At 36.5% G+C, this 20,168-nt stretch overlaps 1 protein-coding gene across 1 annotated transcript in view; it reads left to right on the top strand.

Annotated features, from left to right (window-relative positions):
• ZNF385D (zinc finger protein 385D) overlaps positions 1-20,168 on the top strand; it is a gene marked incomplete at its 5' end in the record, with an annotated part of 408,829 nt that overhangs the window by 304,854 nt on the left and 83,807 nt on the right. The window contains one exon of the mRNA XM_084222785.1: positions 13,685-13,795. Within this exon, the coding sequence (XP_084078911.1) occupies positions 13,685-13,795 (111 nt within the window). The remainder of the gene's footprint in view (positions 1-13,684; positions 13,796-20,168) is intronic.

A 20,168-nucleotide genomic window follows, 5' to 3' on the forward strand; every position in this document is an offset into this window, starting at 1 on the left:
TGTGGAGGCCAGCAGATGTCATTCTGATTTTCATGTTAAAGTCATCGGGCCAAACAAAAGTACAAATTCAGATACTAATCTCAGACAGAAGCAGATTTGATGACTTGCTGGTTTTGCAGACAGCAGCCAGGAAATAACAGGTTCTACTTGACTCCAGGTCTAATATTAACGGTTGGGAGACCTGACCAGCTTGGTGTCATAAAAGCTTTTGCCATGTGGGGGTTTTCAACTTGTTTATCTTTGGATTTACTCAGAAAAAGGTGATATTTGATCAGAGAAAGGCAAGAACTGACAGAGAGAAAATTTGCACTGGTAATGCCATTTCAATAATCATAAATCTGAAAGGAAAACTAAAAGCAGCTCCTTGAATGATGATGGTTCAGAAATAGTGTTTGTAAACATGTTGATTCTCAAGAAGATACTGGATTTTTCAGGATCAGATGATGCTGCTGCATGCTGCAAATGTGCTGTGTGTCTCCTCATGTGGAGTGTGGACTGAAGACCCTTTAAAGGGGGAAAGAAGAAAAAAACCTTTCCAATCATAAATTCAAATGGGTGATTGCATTTATGTCTTTTTTAGTAGCATGTATTTCATGTGTGTGGAAGGAAAAACCGACGCAAGTCCATTTCAATATAACAACCAACATTTGGGTTTAATTCTTTCTTTGAGTCTTCTGCTTTCTGCTTCTTTCAAGCTGTAGGCACAGCCACTGCAGAGGCAATCTTCTATGTAAATTACAAGGAGATAGCAAAAAGTAGAGTTGTCTCATTAGTGCCCAAAAAGGCAGCAGCACTTTTTAAGGAGAGCAGGAAAAGGAGGAGGGTTGGAGCATCGTAGTTTGCAGCTGCTGCGGAAGTACTTTTTTAGTTATCCTACCCCATGGCAGAACTGTTTGTGCATACAGTTGTTCCTGAGAGCTGCTGGGGTAAAAGTCAGACTGTCTTTTGAAACAAAAACCAAAAGACACAAGGTGTGGTGGGGGTTGATCAAGAATGCTGCTCTGAGCTAGCAAGAAGGAGTTGGTGGAAGAGGCAATGCCTTCAACTCTGCATTTAGGAACAGCCCTTCACAGTGACCTTGAACCATTACTTACTCTCAGTTCCTATGTGTAAGATGAGGATAATATTTCCTGGCCTCTTAAGTGTGTCACAAAGATCCTGATCATTAATGATTAATCCTAGTCCAGGAATGTGTGCAGTGTGTATTAAGATCTAATCATAATTGTCAAAGCTGAGATCCAAGGTCAAGCCTTGGTTTGCACTTCTTCCGTCAGGGTGTCAAGATAAGCAGGAATAAGTCATGGATTCATCTCTAATATTACATAAGTATAAAAACTTTACAGCAGCAGGAGGAATGATGTTTTAATTTGTGATCTTTTTTTATAATCACAGATAATTAACTGAGTAGAAAACAGGACAAGTGACAGGGTTGAGAGCCCTGAAGACATGTGACAGGAGCAAACCCTCTGGGAATTTGCACTGCACTTTTTATGTGTTCTTCATGTGTTTTCAGAGTTCAGATAGTTGCTGCTATTTTATCAGGCCCCTCATACCTATTCTGTGTTTTAGATATCTCCAGGACAGAACTTTTACTATAAAAGTGGAGACAATGCACTTTTGATATCCATAGACCTTAAAGAGTGCAAATAAACCCCGAAACCTTCAAAATAATCAAGGCTGGGCTGCTTGTGCATCGTGGAGTTTCTTTTCTGAGAAGACATGCTAGCAGCACAGATGTCTTTAAGTACTTGACTTGCAGACAACAACTGCACAGTTCACAGGCAATAAAATTGCCCCTCTTCCCATCCACAAGTGCTTTTGTGAGGTACTCCAGACATGGATGATCTTGAATCAATTATGCCTGTGCTGTCTCCTGCAAACTCATAAGGCTGTGCATAAGAACAAGTGGATTTGCCAAAAGTTGTAGTACAGCTCAGTTTTCATGTTAATTACCTGTCTGTAAATGGTCTTTGTGAAGGGAAATACTCAGGTGAGACTTCCTGTTGTGTATAAGTTCATAATATACACCAAATCCTTTTCAGACTTGCTAGTTTTAAAGACTCAATGGGCACCATAGTTTCACTTAATGTGAAGTGAGGCTGCCCTGCTGGCAGGGGTCAGCTGAGCAGATGGAAGAACTATTCAGGGCTGCTGCAGCTCGTGGTCTACCTGCTTCATCCATTCATGTTTGCCTAAATTCTGGTTCCCATCTGCATGTATTAGTTCATCTGGGCTTACAGCCTGGAGGGAGACAGAACATCCCTTCTCACTCACTGGACTACAGCCCGCAGTCCTCACCTGGTCACTGAGCCTCTGATTACCTTCTGTGTGTCAGGATCTGTATGCCACCAGTGTAGTCAAAGCTGATTCAGGCATCCAGTTTGAGTTTTTGATCTTTTGATAAAGATCAAAATCAACAGGAAGCAACTTTAAACAGAGATTTCAAGAAAATGCATGAGTTAGTCCAAACCAGTACACTCTGCCATGACAGTAAAGTGCAAGTGTTCACCTTGTGATAGCATCCTTTCACAAAATGAAAAGTTACCAAAGTTGTGCCAGAAACCAAAGGCTCTTATTAACTCTACATTTTGGTCTTTGTAGTTACATTAATACTTATTTTGTGGTAGTAGAATCTTGCAAGGAAGGGGGATTGCCACTTTAATCCTGTTTTAAGGTATCTTGAACTCATAGACAGGTATTTCTGTATGCACACATGTAGAAACAGGTTTCTTTCCTCCCTCAGTTTCATTTAGTTCTGTTTTGATCTACAAAAAGCTCAGAACTCAGGGTCAGACTGGTACTTCCCTGGTAATACCTTTTTCTAAATTTTAATTTTGATATATTACTCAGATAAAACTTCAAAGATGAAATTGCATGGAAAAGTACACTGTTAACGTTTCATCTTTTTCCAAATTATATAAAAACACGCTGAGAATTATTTAATGCATCACATTTCAGAGATGAGTAGGAAGGGATTAAAGCACTTCAAGTAGTGAATGAGCCATAACTATTTTCTCCACAGCTGTTCAGTGCACTCAGGATTGCACTAATGACTTAGGCACTAAGACTTACAGGGGAGTTGGAATGAATCTCAGTGGTAATCTGTAGAGAATTATTGGAAAAGTACAGTCACAATGTAAGGTATAAGTGTGTTCTTTTCATCAAAATGGAAGGCAGTCCTGGTTTTTTACCATGAAGAAAATGAGACATTTCAACTGGTCAGGAGTTGGGTTATAATCTCCAGTTAATGGAGTTGGAAATTATCTCCATTTATTTCTAAATTATTTCTTTTCTATGTTTTCCTGCTTTCTGCTTCCTAGAGAGCCTGAAGAAGAAATCAGGTCGATGTTAATTTTTAAGTTAGAAGTACTTTATTAAAATACAAATCACCTTTAACCACCTATTTCCCTCATCTTGGGATCTTTCTCAGCTCAGTACCAAATCCTAATGTTGTTTATGCACACATAGTTACTAAGAAGAGCAAGGTTTGTTTACATTATAATGTAAACTCTTAAACTATATCAAGAAATTGCAACTTTTTTTTTCCATTTTCCGATTTCATATTCCTCTCTCTCTTGGTGGAAGTATCTTGAACACTCAGTCATATCCTGGTTAAAAAATCAGGGAGGTCTTAGAGCTAATCATGTTATGGAGGGAGTAAGCAGGTTAATGACTTCTCCTGTGGTCCATCCAAGATCTGAGCAAAGTTGAAGCATTATTTGCCTGCAAGGAGATATAATGCTCTTAAGTGATCTCAATTAGGGTTATGAATATAGCAAGGCACATACTTAACCTCATACTTGACCATTACATATTATAAGGTTGTTTTCAGCTGCATGTGCAAGCTATAGTGCCTTCATATGTGAAAAGTGTGAGGAACTTCATTCTTCTGTATTGAGTGCTGGTGATGCAATTAATTTAAATAAAATTGTCTTGAATCTCCAGATGAGAGACACAATGACGACATTTGGTCACATGGTTTTATATCCTGGAATTATCATAAAAAGCAGAGTAGAATTTCCTTTCAAGAGAAGGGAATAGGGAAAAAAAAAGAAAACAAACCAGAGGAACACCTGTAGTAAAATAATTATATTAGCAAATATATCTCTGGCTCCACCTGAAGTACTTGTACCAGGTTCTGAAGATAGACAGACATCTATTAAAAGCCAAGAGAAAAATGCAGTAATTTTCTAATTACTCCATTGTAAAGGGTTGTCAGAATTATAGTGCCTAAACAAGCAGAGTAGCTTTATAAAATGTTTCAATTGAAATGTTGAAGTGTTTCTGAAACAATTATAAAATGAGAACCTGAAACAGTTATAAAATGAGAATCTGGAAAATATCTTTCTCCCCAACATTCAACTGCTATATTTTAGCCTTTGCTTCCTGAAAATACTTGCTCACTGAAGTATTACCTACCAGAACCTGGCATAAAATTATTCTGTCCCCTTAATTTTTTTTTCTTTTTATTATGGGATGTATGTATTAAATTATGTGTTGGGGTCCCTTTTAGTGTTTTATTTTCTGATTCTTCAAGTATGGCTTAAGAATTGTAACTTATCCCAGTGTTAAATCCTAACAAACTAAGATGTTAAAATGTGTTTAAATGCTCTAAAATGATAGATTTTATGGAGTATTTTAATGTTGTCTGAAGCATATAATGATTTTTTAAAGTTGAGTATATACCTCTTTAAACATTCCAGTTATTGAACAGAATAAAAATGGTAAATAATAAGAATTGTTTAAATAGGCTAAAAAAGTGTAGCAGCATCAACAGGAACTTAGCATAATTGCAGAATTATTTTGTCAGTGCTTAAACACATGCATGTGTTTCACTTCTCTGAAAAACATATAGTTTTCAGAGACCACTTTGCACCCTGATACTTGTGGGCTATTCACTTGTAAGAGTGCATCAAGTGCCTCTCTGCCAGTTCTCTGGCAGACATCCTGCTTTTATTATTGTTGCGATTAGAAAGACTCACTATTATTAAATACCAGTTATAACACTTGGTACAGCTTTCTGGGATACATTCACATATGAATGATGCTATTGGGAATTTGTTGTGCAGCCCTCATTAGGCCTGCCAACCTTTTGTTCCTAACTCTTGAGCACAAACATGAAAATGCCCTTAACTTTTTTAATGGATTCTTTTTCTCATGAACTCATTTTTGCTTTGTTCTAGGTGAGTCTCAGAAAAGGAATGGTATTTGTGAACCTTAGGTTTTTATCTTTATTGGTACCTTTAGAGATATCTTTAGGGAGGGTATAACATTTATGTCTCTCTGTTTTAAGCAATTGTTTTGGGTTTAATCATATTTTTACCATCTGCCACTGCTCACTTAAGTGAGCAGATAAAAGAAGCAATCCACCCTTTCTTTGCACACCACTTTGTTAATGCCTGCTAGAAGGGGAATGAGTAATTCTCTCACTTTCAAGATGATGTGTTTCATGCTGGTCTGTTCTTATGCTGCAATTGTTGTATTGAATGTTGTCCACTAGATAATTGAGCAGTATGATAAACACACCACATTTGGCTGCCTTTCATCTTCTCTTCTTTAGGAGAACCTTATAGGTCTGATAGAATTTTCCTTTGGATAAGCACTGAGAATCAATCATGGTTTCACAATTGAGGAGGTTATTATCCATAGTATTTTTGCTCTGTTTGTTGCATAAACCAGAAGCATATTTTGAATGAGATACACTAAAATAGGGGCTATCCCATTTTAGAAAATCAGTCGAAACAACTCTCTGAACAAGTCCAGAGAGTTCTTCCCTGAGATGTTAGGCAAGTAGCTTAACACAGACATTTCCCAGACAGCTCTATGGATTCTAAGTCCAACTTGCAGTTGTAAAGCTTTGTTTAGTAGCTCACAGATGAATCTGCAATCAGGAACGTTGTGGGGATGATAGGAAAGGCAATATAATAGTAAGTACTGTCACAGGTACGTTAGGTTGAGTAACTGGAACTGTGACTGGTGTACAGTTTTGGTTGTTTATTTCTGAGAAATTACCATCCATCTAAAAAAGAGGTTTTCAAAGTACGTTAATTATACTTGTGAACTACTCACATCCTGGGCCAGTGAAGACTGTAGGAGAGCAAATGAATAGGCTGATAATTCACATTGGGAGTGAGGTTTCAGCTTTATATAGTCAATGAGGTTTAGGGTTATTCATTGAACCTCTTGGACAGAACACAACATTGAACAGTTGCTCATTAGGTAAACGCTGTCCATCTTCTAAACAGAACAAAGCTAAAACCTTCTGGAGAAAAGATGTGAACATATTTCAAAAATATAAATTCATAAGGGTGTCAAATTAAAGCTTATAGGTATTTAATGTTTTTAAGGGCTTGATCTGCAACCTTAATGTTCTCTTAGTACTATGTGTTTCTGTATTTAGCATACATACACAGATTTGTTCCAGTTTGACAATCCTTCACATGTTGTTTAGTGTGTTTGATTAGCATAATCACTGTGTGATTATTTCTCACTAGCCTTAGCATATGCAAATTCTTGTCTTTTGACTGACAACCATTATTAGACAATCAGAGTATAAGGATTTGCATAATCTCTCTGTGGTTACAGTATTTGTGTGCAATACCACTGTGAATGCAAATTTTTTTGCTCTGACTGGTTTCTGTATATTCAAGCAGCTTGCCAGGAATACTGCTGCTGCTTCAGCATCTTATTTGCAAGTGGAAAAATCTACAAGAAAAAAAAAAAACAAAAAGAAGGGAAGAAATACTAGAGTCACATCAGAAAGGTGACTAGACAACTGCTGCAATTAAATAGCTCAGTTAGGAAAAAAAAAAAGAAAGAAACAGTCTTACAGGATTTCAACTAAAGAATAAAAAGTTTACTTTGGGAATTCATTCTGAAGTACCATTTGAGTGACCTCTTGCATTTTTTTGAGAACTGACAGCAATTTTCTTTTTAATAGATACCACTTTTTAAAAGAAAAGTACTTATTCTGTAAAAATTGCACATCATTGTAGTTGGTGCAGATATTTCACAGGAATTATGTTATATTTAACAAGGATGAGCAATATTTCTGTTTATGTACGTGGAAAGCATCAAGTTAGTTCTACCCTCTTTCATTGATAAGAACAGAAATGGTAGACACTAAGAAAAGATGGGTAGTGCTGAGTTGAACTCTGCATAATTATTCACCATAATTACTAGAGCAATATTGAATGAATTAGCTGTCAAAGGCTAAGCCATGCATGATAGCACGTCTAGAATGTGTATTCTGTTTGATATTGTTTTATTCGTACATGAAACCAAAATATTGTTGAGCATCATTTTTTTGTGTGTGTGTTTAATTATGCTTACTAAGCTTTTCCCACCATTCTTTTGAATTGTGTTCTTTAGTTAGTTTATAAGATTCTCTTTCACAGATTAATGTGGCAGCCCTGGAGTGCCAACCATAACAATGGGACTTATTTCGTATGGAAATGTAGAATGTCAGATACACTTAGGATTAAATTGCTGAGCTGTTGCCGAGCTGTTCTGTTTCTGACATGGTCACTAGATATTAAGAAGGTGTCAGGTAGGTTGTAAGTTATAGGTCTGACATTTCTGGAAAGCATCATGTTCCGCACAGAGATTATTTTTTTAATGTGCATGATTAATAAATACTTTTATGAGTGTTGGGATTGCTGTGCAGATGCAGAAATGAACAGCAATGTGTGGCACACAGTACTTTATGTTTTCCCAGGAAGTTTTTGACCCTGTTGCACATGCTTTGTGCTGCTTGAAAATGCAAATGCAGTAGATGCCAGGTATTACTTGGAGAAGGAGTAGCTCCTACTCAGCTGCACAGTGCCCATGACGTGGGCAGTCTAAACAGCCAATAGTAGTCTGAAAGTCCAAGAGTTCTCCAAAATATCTAACTTTCTGCATAAGTAATAATATTACAATGTAGTCTATCTAGTATAATATTGCTGCATCTCTACAACTGACCAGCATGTTTGCAGAGGAAATGTCTGTGAATTCTTGATGCCATTTAGATCAGAGAGGAACTGCTCAGTTTTCAATTCGAAATAGTCAAATTATGCTGTGAGAAAATTGCTGGCTCTTAGAGTCCTGAGCTATAAATGACAGTGACTTTGCACCATTGAGGAGCATTCTTGTAGCTTAACCTTTCTGTGTTTCTATAAGTATGGCACAGTAATAATCAAGTAAACAGTTTTATGTTTGAACTGGTTGGTGTTAAAACTGCATTTATCATGCAGTTTTAAAAATGGTCAGGTTGAGCAATAAGTATGACATGGAGGATGTGGTATTTTGGGATTTTTTTCTTGGTAATGGCAAAGATTGATATAGGATTTAAACTGTTTCTAATGCTGTTATTAGTTTCACTGTTTGTTGGAACATAAGAGAATGAATGAAAGGAGCCCACACTGAGTTATCTTTATTTCTTATCAATGTTACAGCCCTAACACAGTGCAATGTTACAATCAAAATAATATTAAAGGAATTATATTATGAGTAATTGTACATGATTATTACAATTATATGTATATAATTACACATTTATGACTATGTTTCTTGCCATCGGTCTGGACTTCTACAAACATATGTATTAGTAAGGACAAAATAAGGCCAAATAAGCACAATATTAATTGTAATATTATTGTCAAATATGTTAGGATCTGGATTTTAAGAGTTTCTGGGAGATGGTGGTACTTGTGTCACTAAATTCACTTAGCTGTTCAAGTAATGGAAATCAGTTTTTTGGTAGGTAATTTTTTTTTTTTATTATTTCTAAAATGGTCTACATTAAATTTTCCTGAGAGCTTCAATGAGCTGATGTGTTTTTCTGCTCATTTAGTATAAGACCATAGTGATCTGAGTCAATCTTTTTCAGCTAATTTCTTTGGTCTTGAGGTAAAAATACTTTCTTACATATTTGGTTGCTTTTAGGCCTAACATATGCTCTGAAAAAGCTCTAGGCATCCACATCATCTTATCTTTTGACCTGGATGGTTTTATTTACAGACATTAGTGAATTTCAATTAGTTTACTGCAAACCTTAAGCATCTGAAATGCTCATATCATGGCTTTTAGTTTTAATGGAAAATTAAAGAAGGAGTCCCTTTGGTTTATATCCTCTTTGTGATTTGAGTCTTTTTGGATCAAATTTGCCTGCTTTCCTTTGCTCTTCCTTTATTATGGTTTTTAACAGGCACATTCTTGTGCCTCTGGGATAAGAAGTCACAGAAAATAAACTAATAAAAATTATATATATTAAAAAATTATTGAAATTCAGGAAGACACTGAAGTTTCTTGAAATTTGTGTTTGAATTTCAGCTTCAGCATAAAACAATTCTTCACACACACACACACACACACAAATACACACACGCAAGCTCATGCACGCATGTGAAAACACTGAGAAGTTATTTGTGGAAAGTATATAAGATTTATTTTCCAAAGGATCAGATTTATTTTCCAAAGGATCAGATTTCTCTGTATTTAAAATATACCATCTCAGGTTCTACTGAAAATTTAATGAGATCAAGACTTGGCTACAGCCAGCTTTCAAGGATAGCTATGATGATTCTGGAAAAGTGTTCCAGACAGGTAGGATAACAAGGGCTCCCTGGGTCAGCTTGGTGATTTTGTGGTAGGTGTTTCCTCCAGAAAAGTTCATGCAACAACCACTCCTTTCATCTTCAGTCCACAAAATAAAGAGCATTTCATGCTCTATAGTAAGCACAAGAACAAGGAATACAGCTAATATCATAGGTCTGGCAAGACTGAATTTAAAACAAGCAAAATCAAATTATAGGGATAGGGTCAAAGCTAACACTATGCAGCAAAGGGTCAATTACTATCATGCCCTTGGTTTAAGCCTGGATTTTTCTAAAGTATGATAAGTTCCTGATGATTTTGGGAAGGAAGTACAGTATTTGATCAAAGAACGTGAATCATATCATCTTGCCACAAATTTCAGCTTGAATAATTAAAACAGAGAGGTGTGTGTTTTTCGGTGTGCATGTATTGAAACCAAAAATTAATCAAATTAACTTATATATTTATCTTCATTGTTCAGTCTAATAGTCATCCTGTGTTTCACAGTAAACCTTGAGCAGTGCTGTCCCTAGACTGACCACATGGAAAAGTGTGACATACAGAAAATGCCTGATGCTGGAGAGTAGAAAACCAAAGGGTGATGGACAAGTCAAACAGTGCAGCTGTCAGAGCAAACTCTCTTTGTGTTGTAACGTTCAGTGCAAATATATTGTCAAGAGGAAGTAAAGGGATATGTTGCCAGCCTTAGTCTTCCACACAGCTTTGACATCTGAGTGAGAGTCTTTCATGTGAATTGCAAACTTCTCTGTCCTTCGCTTTAAGTGAGAGAAAATTAAATTAGTTTTGTCTAAGAAATGAAATCCAGAATTGCAAAATCGCACTAGTAATGAGTAAAAAGCAGATTTTATCCAAGTTTATCATGATAACCTTTATTTTGAAAGTGCATACCACTTACATAAGTTGAAATGAAATTTATATGTGTAATTAGTAAGGTTCAGTAAGTCTCAAAGTCCATGGAGGTGCTTTAAAGTATCTGACCACTTGCTGGTTATCTTGGCTATATGATACTGTTCCCCTCTCTGTATTTCCCTGCAATTCTTGCTCTCTATTTTCTGCAATCAGCTAGCTCTGTTCCTCTGACTCTCAGCAGGTCTCCTCTCTGTCTTCCAGTATCTGTGAGATCTGAGTCCTTATCATGCTGCACCTAAGTATCCTGCTGCCTCTCAGATTTCCTGCATAAAACTTGTGGAGGCTTATCTGATGCTTTTGGATGTTTATTTGGAATTTATGGATTGATGATGTTTCCTAAATGAAATCTCCAGGGACAACTAATGATGTTAAATATCCCTCAAGAATTCTGTTCCAACTCGATCAGAATCTGGTGCTAAGTTTTTGCTTTGCAGTATCAAAGAACAATTCTCCCATCACTGGAAGCCTTCAAGGCCAGGCTGGATGGGGCTTTCAGCAACCTGGTGTAGTGGAATGTGTCCCTGCCCATGGCAGTGGGCTGGAAATAGATGATCTATGAGGTGCTTTCCAACCCAAACAATTCTATGAGTCTATGAACTGGCAGAGAAGGGATTATTATTTTGAAGCAGTTTTCCTTAATTAATTTGAAAACTATCCAGAGCACTTCTTCATTTAGAGCCCCAAATGCAAAGCATCCTATTCCCAGTAATGCCATGTAGTTGAGTACCTAGAATTCTACGTCTTTAAAAACTCAGAGGGAAGGGTGTTGATGGATTTCTGCATCAGCAGATAAACAAGAGAAAATCTGTGGTCTTATTGGGAAAGAATCCACACATATTTTCCATGAGACCAAATTAAAATTAAGTATAAAATAGAGCAACTATTCTACGCATTCATGATATTTTTAATTCTAAAAAATATTTTGTCTCATTCTCAATATGAAAGCATCAGTTGCCTCAGAAATCCAACCTCCTTTGGAGCTAGAATACTTACTCTGAAGATGGATAAATCCAGTTAAAAAAAAATAGTATTTCCATCTTGTGAACCGTTGCAGTACCATTTATTTAACCCATAGAGAACTTTGTTGGCTTTCTCTAGTCGTTGTGAGATAGTGGAAAAGATTAACATGGTAACACTGAAGGCCATTATCTCACACTATCTGACAAGTGCCATAACTTGAGGACTTGAACAAAGAAGCTCTCTAAAGAATCTCACAGCTGTGGCTAATGTGAAGCCAAACAGTTACACTGGATCAAAGAATGCACAATTTCTTGTTACCCTGTCCTGACTTATCCATGGATCTGAACTTCAGGTTTCCCTGATTGCTTTAGACCTGCAGTGGCAAGAGGAACAGAATTTTTCCAAACTTGAACAGCACAGAATTAGCATCAGTTAAGATCATGTCATGCTTTAGTGTTAAAAATAGCAAGAAACAGGTCTATTGATTCTGCTAGGATAAAAATTCACTTCTCAGTGGAGTAGTCAAAAAAAGAAGAGCTGTTACAATTTATTTACTTTCCTGTGTGGTGGTGTCCTTTTTGGTGTATAGAATAGTATTTTTGTATTGTGGACTTTTTCAAGATTGTGCTACTCAGTAAAAGGAGTGCTCCTTTTGGTTTGATCACTGCATGGTTTGATCACTGCAAAAAGTCTTACACAACTTGCTGTTGTCTTTCAGAGCTTGATATACTATGCCCTCAGTCATCAGTGTTATTTTGGGGTTATGTTACAGTGGTATCCCTCATTTCTAGGTGAGATTGGTGTTCTTTTATACTGGTCAGTACACAAATGTATGAGGTGTTTCATATCAAATTGAAGAAGATGCTCAAACTGAGAATTTTTTCCAGACCAGTCTGCTGTTCTATAAAGCTCTGCTGTCTTCTTTGGTTTGTTTGGGGGGTTTGTGTGTGTCTGTGTGTTTACTTTTTTTTTTTAACCAATCATATTTTCTTTTCAACAGGAATTAATTTAAAGACCTATTTCATATTTGACACTGAACATCTGTCAGGTGATGCAAAAATTCTGTAGTGATCTGCTCTGGATTCACAGCAATAGAGGCCATGCCTGTCTGCCATTACAGCTTTCATGAATAATTGATTACCCTAAGGACAAGCTCTGATTCTTTATTTATCAAATAACCCTTTGCCAACAGACTAGAAAATAGTGAATCATGGAGACATGGGCAGGGAGGAAGATGAAATCTTTTTCATGACACACCAGATTATGCTCTGTGAATACTGGTTATCAGAATTACTCAAAATATGTGATTTTTTAAACAATTTAAAGATAAAAAATATCTGTGGTTTAACCAAGTTGCTGCAAAGCTATTACCAGATTTTTTAAGTACCTGTCAAATGTTTTTTTTGAAAAAGAAATAAGAAGCATTTTGTCCAATGAATTTGGGGAAGGTGATTTCAATCCTCCAAGAAAAAAAGTACCTCGAGTAGTTTTTGTGAAGTTCTCTGCCAAAATGGAATACATTTTTTTTAATAGGGGACCTGACTTGCAGACACTTTCAGATCAGTGTTCTGGTAGAAGTTAGCTCAGAATAATCCTTTTCATAAAAGTCTAAATTCACCGTTAAAGCAGAGTTTATTCAAAATAGTTTCCTCCCAATTACTGTGAAAATAATCTTTGGAGGTCTTTTATCTTTTGTAAGTTGTGTAGATGTTGTTTCAAAGAAGAGTTTAATTTATTGGTTCATGGGATATTATTATTATTTGCTAATACTGAGGTATTTTGTGCTACTCTAAAATTATATGTACATAATATTATTTCACATTTTCATTAATCCTTTTCTTAGTAATTTTATTTCAAATGTTCTTGTTTTGTTTATTTGTGTGAGCTAACTTTTCTCTGATATAAAAATCACAAATTGGTGTTTGGATAGGAAAACCTGTTCAGCATTTACAGCTTATGCCTTTCTTCAGTAAAGTGAAATATAAAATTGAACTAAAGATACATGTTTCAAGAAAGACAATGACATTTTTCTTTGTTTCCTTCTACATAACCTCTTTGTATAACTACATGAAAAAGAAATACTCATTTTCAAAGAAAAATGGTAGTTTTCTGTTAGAACATGGTATCGAATGATGCAGAACCTCTTTTGACATTTTAGATAACATAGCACACAGTGGAACAGCAAAAGCTTTTTATTTTTCTTCTTCTCTCTTCACAGATGGACCCAATTCAAAAAGCTGTAATAAATCATACATTTGGAGTTCCTCTTCCTCATCGAAGAAAGCAAATCATATCATGCAACATTTGCCAGCTGAGATTCAATTCTGATGTAAGTTGACAATTTTGTATCAGATTAGAAATATGTACTTATCTTCTAGGATGTGCCATAATTTTCAGAAATTGAGCCTAAATGAAACGTTGTGATTTCAGTTTGTTGCTCAGCAGATGAAAAGGCTGTAGGCTTTTTCAAATAAACACAATGGCTTGGTAGTGTTTATACACCCAGCCAGATTTTCCCTGCCAATATATCCCTGTAAGCTCATCAACTTCAGTTGTGCTGCACTGAGTGCAAATAGGAAAAACTGACTGATCCATTACTGCTAATAATGCTGGTATATTTGCTGGATCCTAATTCTTCTATACCAGCTCTGGTTATGTGTCCCTTCTGTTGGCTCCTACCTCTCATCCTGTCGCTCCTCCAGCGTCAAAGCACAGTAAGCTGAACTGGAGATGCTCCCTAATACACCAAGGAAGGAAACCTGTCTCCCATAATTACCCAAGGGAGCTGTGCTGTGGTGCTCCTTGCCAACTAATACCTGTTGTGTCACAGAAAAGCCTCTTAGGTTTTAGCCCTTCTATTTCCTTCTCAGAATCACTGTGTGTGCAGACCGAACCTGACATAGTAAAGTGAATTTTTTTCTGCTATTCTAGGCTCTTCAGGAAGTTTCTTCACATGGGCATTGCTAGTGGGAACTAATCTTTCCCTGTCTTTAATTCACTACATAATTTAAATATGGAAGTTACTTCTGCCAGAATAAAAATGCTTTGACTTAGAGTGAAGTCAAACCCAAAAGTGTCCACAAGATTCCTTTCTAATTCTAGTCATAGGAAGAAGTGAAAATAATTCTTGTGTACTCCTGCCTCTTACAAGGCAGCTATTTATATACAGTTTGTACTATTTTTATTTTCTTGATTTTTTATCAAAACCATGAGCTTGTCAAAAACTTAAATTGAACCTTGAAGCCTAATTTTAGGGATTTCCCATCTGGGGGTGAAAATATTGTATTTCTTTTCATTCCCTTCTGCTTTTTTATCCCTTGTAAATAATTTCAAAAATACCTCAGTCACAATTTCTGGACCAGTGAGCATCACATATTTAATTTTACTGAGGACTCCAGGTTATTTAGCTCACTTACTGAATGGACACCTTCTCTTATAGCACTGGCATAATTCTCAAAGAGTGGTGCAAGGAAGGGCAATACACTCTCTGGAACTGTCATGTCCATCACAGATAAAAATAGAAGAGTCAAATTAGGCTCTTCCTAATTTAGAAACCAGATGCCAAAATTAGGACAGTGGATACTGAGTCATTCATGAGGAAGGGATGATGGAGACTTCTGAGGCACAGTGGATTTTACCAACTGAGCAGCCAAATTTATCACTCAAAATTCTCAGCTTTTTCAGCTTTGTCTCAGGAAAAAGCATGTCACACTGAACCAGACACATTATATAGGTGAAAAAGGGATCAAATACTTCGGTGTTACATACCAGAGTGAAACACCTCCTTTCAAAGAGGATATACCATTTGTTTGTCTTCAAAAAGGTCTAGACAAAAGAAAAGATTAACATCTTGATAAAGTTACTTAGTCCATTAGCAGTTACACGAATTGGATTGATATGTGGAGTGGAAAATTTTCCAGCTGAGAAGACCTAGGCATTTTCCAGAATAAAATGTTTGAAGAAAAAATCCTTCTACACAGAGACAAACAAAGCATCAGAGGACACTGATACTTTTTACTCAGAGGATTACTCTGCTCCCATATTGCTCCTTTTCTGCTGCTTTTAGAAAGGTTTCTGAAGAAGAGAGAGGGAAGAAGCAGAGGCCATTTTCAGAGCCACCTACAGTGTCAAAAAAACTGGTTTCAGAAGTCATCTGTTAATTTAAGCTGTTCACAGAAAACTCTTGGAAGGCTAGCTGATATTTATCTGTCCCTTCACACCTTCAGGTGTTTGAGGCTTGAACTCAAAGAGCCAACTCTGTTCAGAAGGTTGTTTTAATGCTCCCCTCTCCCTAATAGATCAATATTATCTCTACCAAATGGGGAGACCTTCTAGATGAGTATGTTGCATTTTCCCCTTTTAATATTCACCTAAGTTTTACAGCGACCACAGTGTTGATTGATTGAGAGATTACCATCCAAAATCCGCCCATTGATTAACCTGGAATGATATCTCTCCCTCTTCTCACTACCACACAGAGGCAATTTGTGGATATCTTTATGATGGTGTCTCCTCATTCCAGTGCTCATAGTTATTACTGCTGAAAATCACAAAGTGCTCTGCTGAGGTGTTCAAGAAATAATTTGTATTCAGAGTTCCACTGCAGTTTAGGAATGTTTTTCTGCAACATGAGGGGAATAGGTAGAGCTATTTCCTCCATTGCTTAGGTAATTCTGAAATGTCTGCCTGTTTTGAAGCAAAAATGTGGTAAAATAAAGATTTAATATTTGGATTCAAACGAAAAAAAATGCTTTGAAGAAAAAGAGCTGTTAGCTATCATTTTTTGATAACTCTACTATGAATGGCAAGCACACACATTGTAATTCTTTCTCTATTATCATGAAAAAGTTTTTATTTACTCAATATTCCTACCTTTCATTTTCATCACATTTTGTTGAACACAATTTAAATCCATAACAGCAATAAATAACTTTTCTGTCTAGGAACCAAGCTTTGTGTCTATTCTACCAATATGTCTCTATTTTTAGATTCGGGAGATAGGTTTTATCAGAGGGTAATGAATAGAAGTTCCATTTGCCTGCTACACAACAATATTATGAAAATGTTTACAATAAAACTGGTCTGTGGGATTTTTCTTTTTTGCATCGAATACACAATTTTCTCCCTTTAGATAGAGATTTCTTTAAGAGCAGCAGAGTTTTTTTTTTCCTGGTTACATGGTATCAAAATCACATTTAAAAAAGATGAGGAAAGGCAGTACTGTAGTCTAAAATCATTTAGCTTCTTTGTAAAAGAATTATCTATAAATCTTCATGACAGCTGTGCATTCATATGTTTTTTTAAAATAAATCTCATACAAGGGAAGGGAGAAATGTACAAATAACCAAAGCCTCTCCATGCTGAGCAAAAATATTAGAACAGCAAAGGTAGGTTTTGTGGAGTCCATTTCAAGCAATTTTTTTTTTTTCAGAGAAATCTAGCTATATCATTTACACTCACATTGTGCATTCAAACTAGGGTGAAACATTTAAATATAGGCTCAGCTGCAAGTGCCCAGTGTTGCCACTTAGATGTTGGCAGCTGCTGAGAGCTATAGCACCAGTAAATGCTTGCTTTGTAGCAAGCATTAAATCTTTAAGATCTAAAAGTATCTGTAAAATGTGTTTCATCCAACTTTAGTAGCATAGTTCAGGTGCTAGCTGTAAGAGTAATTTTCTGCTTATGGTCTGAAAAAAAAAGCACTTACTGAATCTTTCTGCCTTGAATATGTGATCTTCCTTTGCCCATGAGATTATTTGATGAAGTTATATAGTTATCAGTATCTGTCAACAAGGTCAATTTTTTGCAAAGGGATTACCATTTTCTTCCCTCTCATTTAACGAGATGGCTGAGTGATGACCCAGTTTGCCTTTATAGAAAGGTTGGGCAGGGTTCTGATCTGTTCAAAGGATTTGAATTCCATTATGATACACTTTAAAAAGTATTTCCAATTATATGAGCCAGAAATTATTGACTTAAATAGCAACAGTAGTAATATTTCCCTGCAAATCAGGCATGCTCATCAGTCCTTATTTGTTGTTTTTACCTTATTTTTCTCCATCTCTATGAAACAAAGGTATCACCAAATTGATACAGTGTTCCACTGTATGAATTTATCTGGATTCAAAAGATAAAACAAATTCCATTAAAAAAACAGTGAAAGATTTTTTTGAGGATAAGGATGCAATATAACTCTGCAGTATTTTATTATGGTTCTAACTTTTGTTGGGAAAGAAGCAGGACCAGAGGACTAATATCCTATTTAGGCTTTGCTTGATATCTAGAACAAAAGATTAATGTATCAACTTGTAAGGGCCTAGGGTCTAATAAGGTGATAATAAACAGTCAACATGAATTTGTCAAGAACAAATCATGTCAAATGAATCTAATTTTTTCCTTTGACAGGGTAATTGGCCGAATGGATAATAGGGAACAAATAGATGTGACATATTTTGGCTGTAACAAGGGTTTATACAGTCCTATGTGACAGTCCTGTAAAATATGTAGGGGAATATGGTCCAGGTGAAATTATTAAAAATTGGTTGCACAACAGAATGAAGAGCTGCAGTGAGAGTAGCTCCTGATGGTTTTCCTGTCAAAACAAAAGGTCACAACAAGTCAGGATCTGAAAGAGTCTCTTCCATGCTTACTGCTACTCTAATTTTTCGTTAGCAATGTGCCTGACAGGACAGTGTACACATGCCAGTTTTGTGGATGATATCTAGATGAAGGATGTCAGGCGCTTGATGGATGGTGGTAAGTCCCAGATCTCGGTCCAAAATTACCTCCAGTTGGAGAAAACAGTCTGGAATTGTGACAAGTGCAGTAAATAAAAGCATGAACTATTGTGCTTAGACTGGAAAAAGTAAATGCACAAGTACTAAAATGAGTAAATGTTGGGTTTAATGGGATTATGAATCATAATCCAAATATGATGGCTAATGCAGGAAAAAAAAAAGAAAAACTCACACAACTAATCCTATGATAATTTTTTCTCCCAAATATGAGATTTATCAACAAGTATTCCACAGCAAACATTCAAGAGCAGCCCCATGAGAAGGACTAGGGATGCTTGTGGATGATAGGCTGGACATGACCCAACAATGTGCACTGGCAGCCCAGAAAGCCAAACAGGTCTTGGTCTTCATCCAAAGTGGTGTGGGCAGCAGGTCAGGGGAGGGGATTCTCCTCTGCTCCACTCTTGTGAGACCCCACCTTGACCCTGCATCCAGCACTGGGATCTTCAGCACAGGAAAAGCATGGATCTGTTGGAGCACGTCCAGAGAAGGGACACCAAAAGGATCAGTGGGCTTGAACACCTCTCCTGTGAGGAAAAGCTGAGAGAGCTGGAGTTGTTCAGCCTGGAGAAGGGGATGCAGTAGGGATCACTGTGGCCTTTGAGAAATTAGAGGAAAGATGGGAACAAATGTTTGGACAAGAATTAATGGGTTCAAATTAATGGGGAGGATCAACTGGATCAGACATAAGAAATAAGTTTATTAAAATGGGGGTTATAGAACACTGGAACGGGTTTCCCAAAGAGGTGGATGCCCCATCCCTGGAAATATCCAAGGTCAGGTTGAACTGACCTCTGTGCAGCCTGATCTAGTTCAAGATATCCCTGCTTCTTGCAGAGGTGCTAAACTAGATGACCTTTAAAAAGTCCCTTTCAACTTTACAATTCTATGAGTTGAAATTGGCAATGCCTCAGGTGAAGAATTATTTATAACAGTGGTCATCACACTCCAATGAAAGCATAATTAGTTGGAGGATTTAGAACATATCCACTAAGATGACATGAAAAAAATTCACTCAGCTAGGGAAAGTAGAAAGAACTGGATAGATGTACAGCAAAAAAGATCAGGGAAATATAATTGGCTTTCCATATATGAAAGGGAGTTAATAAGAGTTTAGTGACCAATTGATCTTTGTGTTCTTTGGTTTTGATAGATAAATAAATTTGTCTAATTCTGCAGATTAATTTGATTTGAGAGATTTTATGTTGGACTTCTTTGTGTAACTCTAATGGTAGTGAAGTTCTGGAAGGAAACGTACAGAGAGTTGAGGGACGCCTGTTGGCAGAGCGTATTCACAAATTAGACACCTGTTTCTGAGGCTGGACAAGAGATGGTGAATGTAATCCCACACCTGAGAGATTGTATGACATCTTACTTGACTAATTTACAAATCTCTCTCTGTAGTTTGGAAGATATAATAGGGATTTTTCATCCATGCCCAATGACAGTCACACTTGGTCTGTGGCCTCTGTTTTAAAAAGAGAGGGAAACTTTTAAATATTAGTCCATTAAGAACCAGGAAAGCCAGGTACAGTTAAATACTAGAAGTTATTTGGCATTTCACCCTTCTGATTTGAAATCTGTTGTTGGTCAATTTGCTTAAATGGTATTTGAAGCAATCAGTGCTATTTGCTTCAATCACTGTTCTCTTTGTGGCTATAACCACAGGGTCTGATTCTTTGTATGTTTGGTTGTACATGCAAATGTACAACAATTATGGGTTAGATTCAGATTTACAATTAAGCTTGAGATTTAGAATCCTGGTTTGGTATAAACCAAATAATTTCTGCTTGAATTGTAGTGCTCAGCTCTTTTAAGCAAAGTCACTTTTGGCAGATATTATTAGCCATCAAGCACATTGATTGGTTGATTGATTGATTGATTGATTGATTGATTGATTGATTA

This window comes from Fringilla coelebs (assembly GCF_963513975.1).
Source record: "Fringilla coelebs genome assembly, chromosome: 1".
In the NCBI taxonomy this organism is placed as follows: domain Eukaryota; kingdom Metazoa; phylum Chordata; class Aves; order Passeriformes; family Fringillidae; genus Fringilla; species Fringilla coelebs.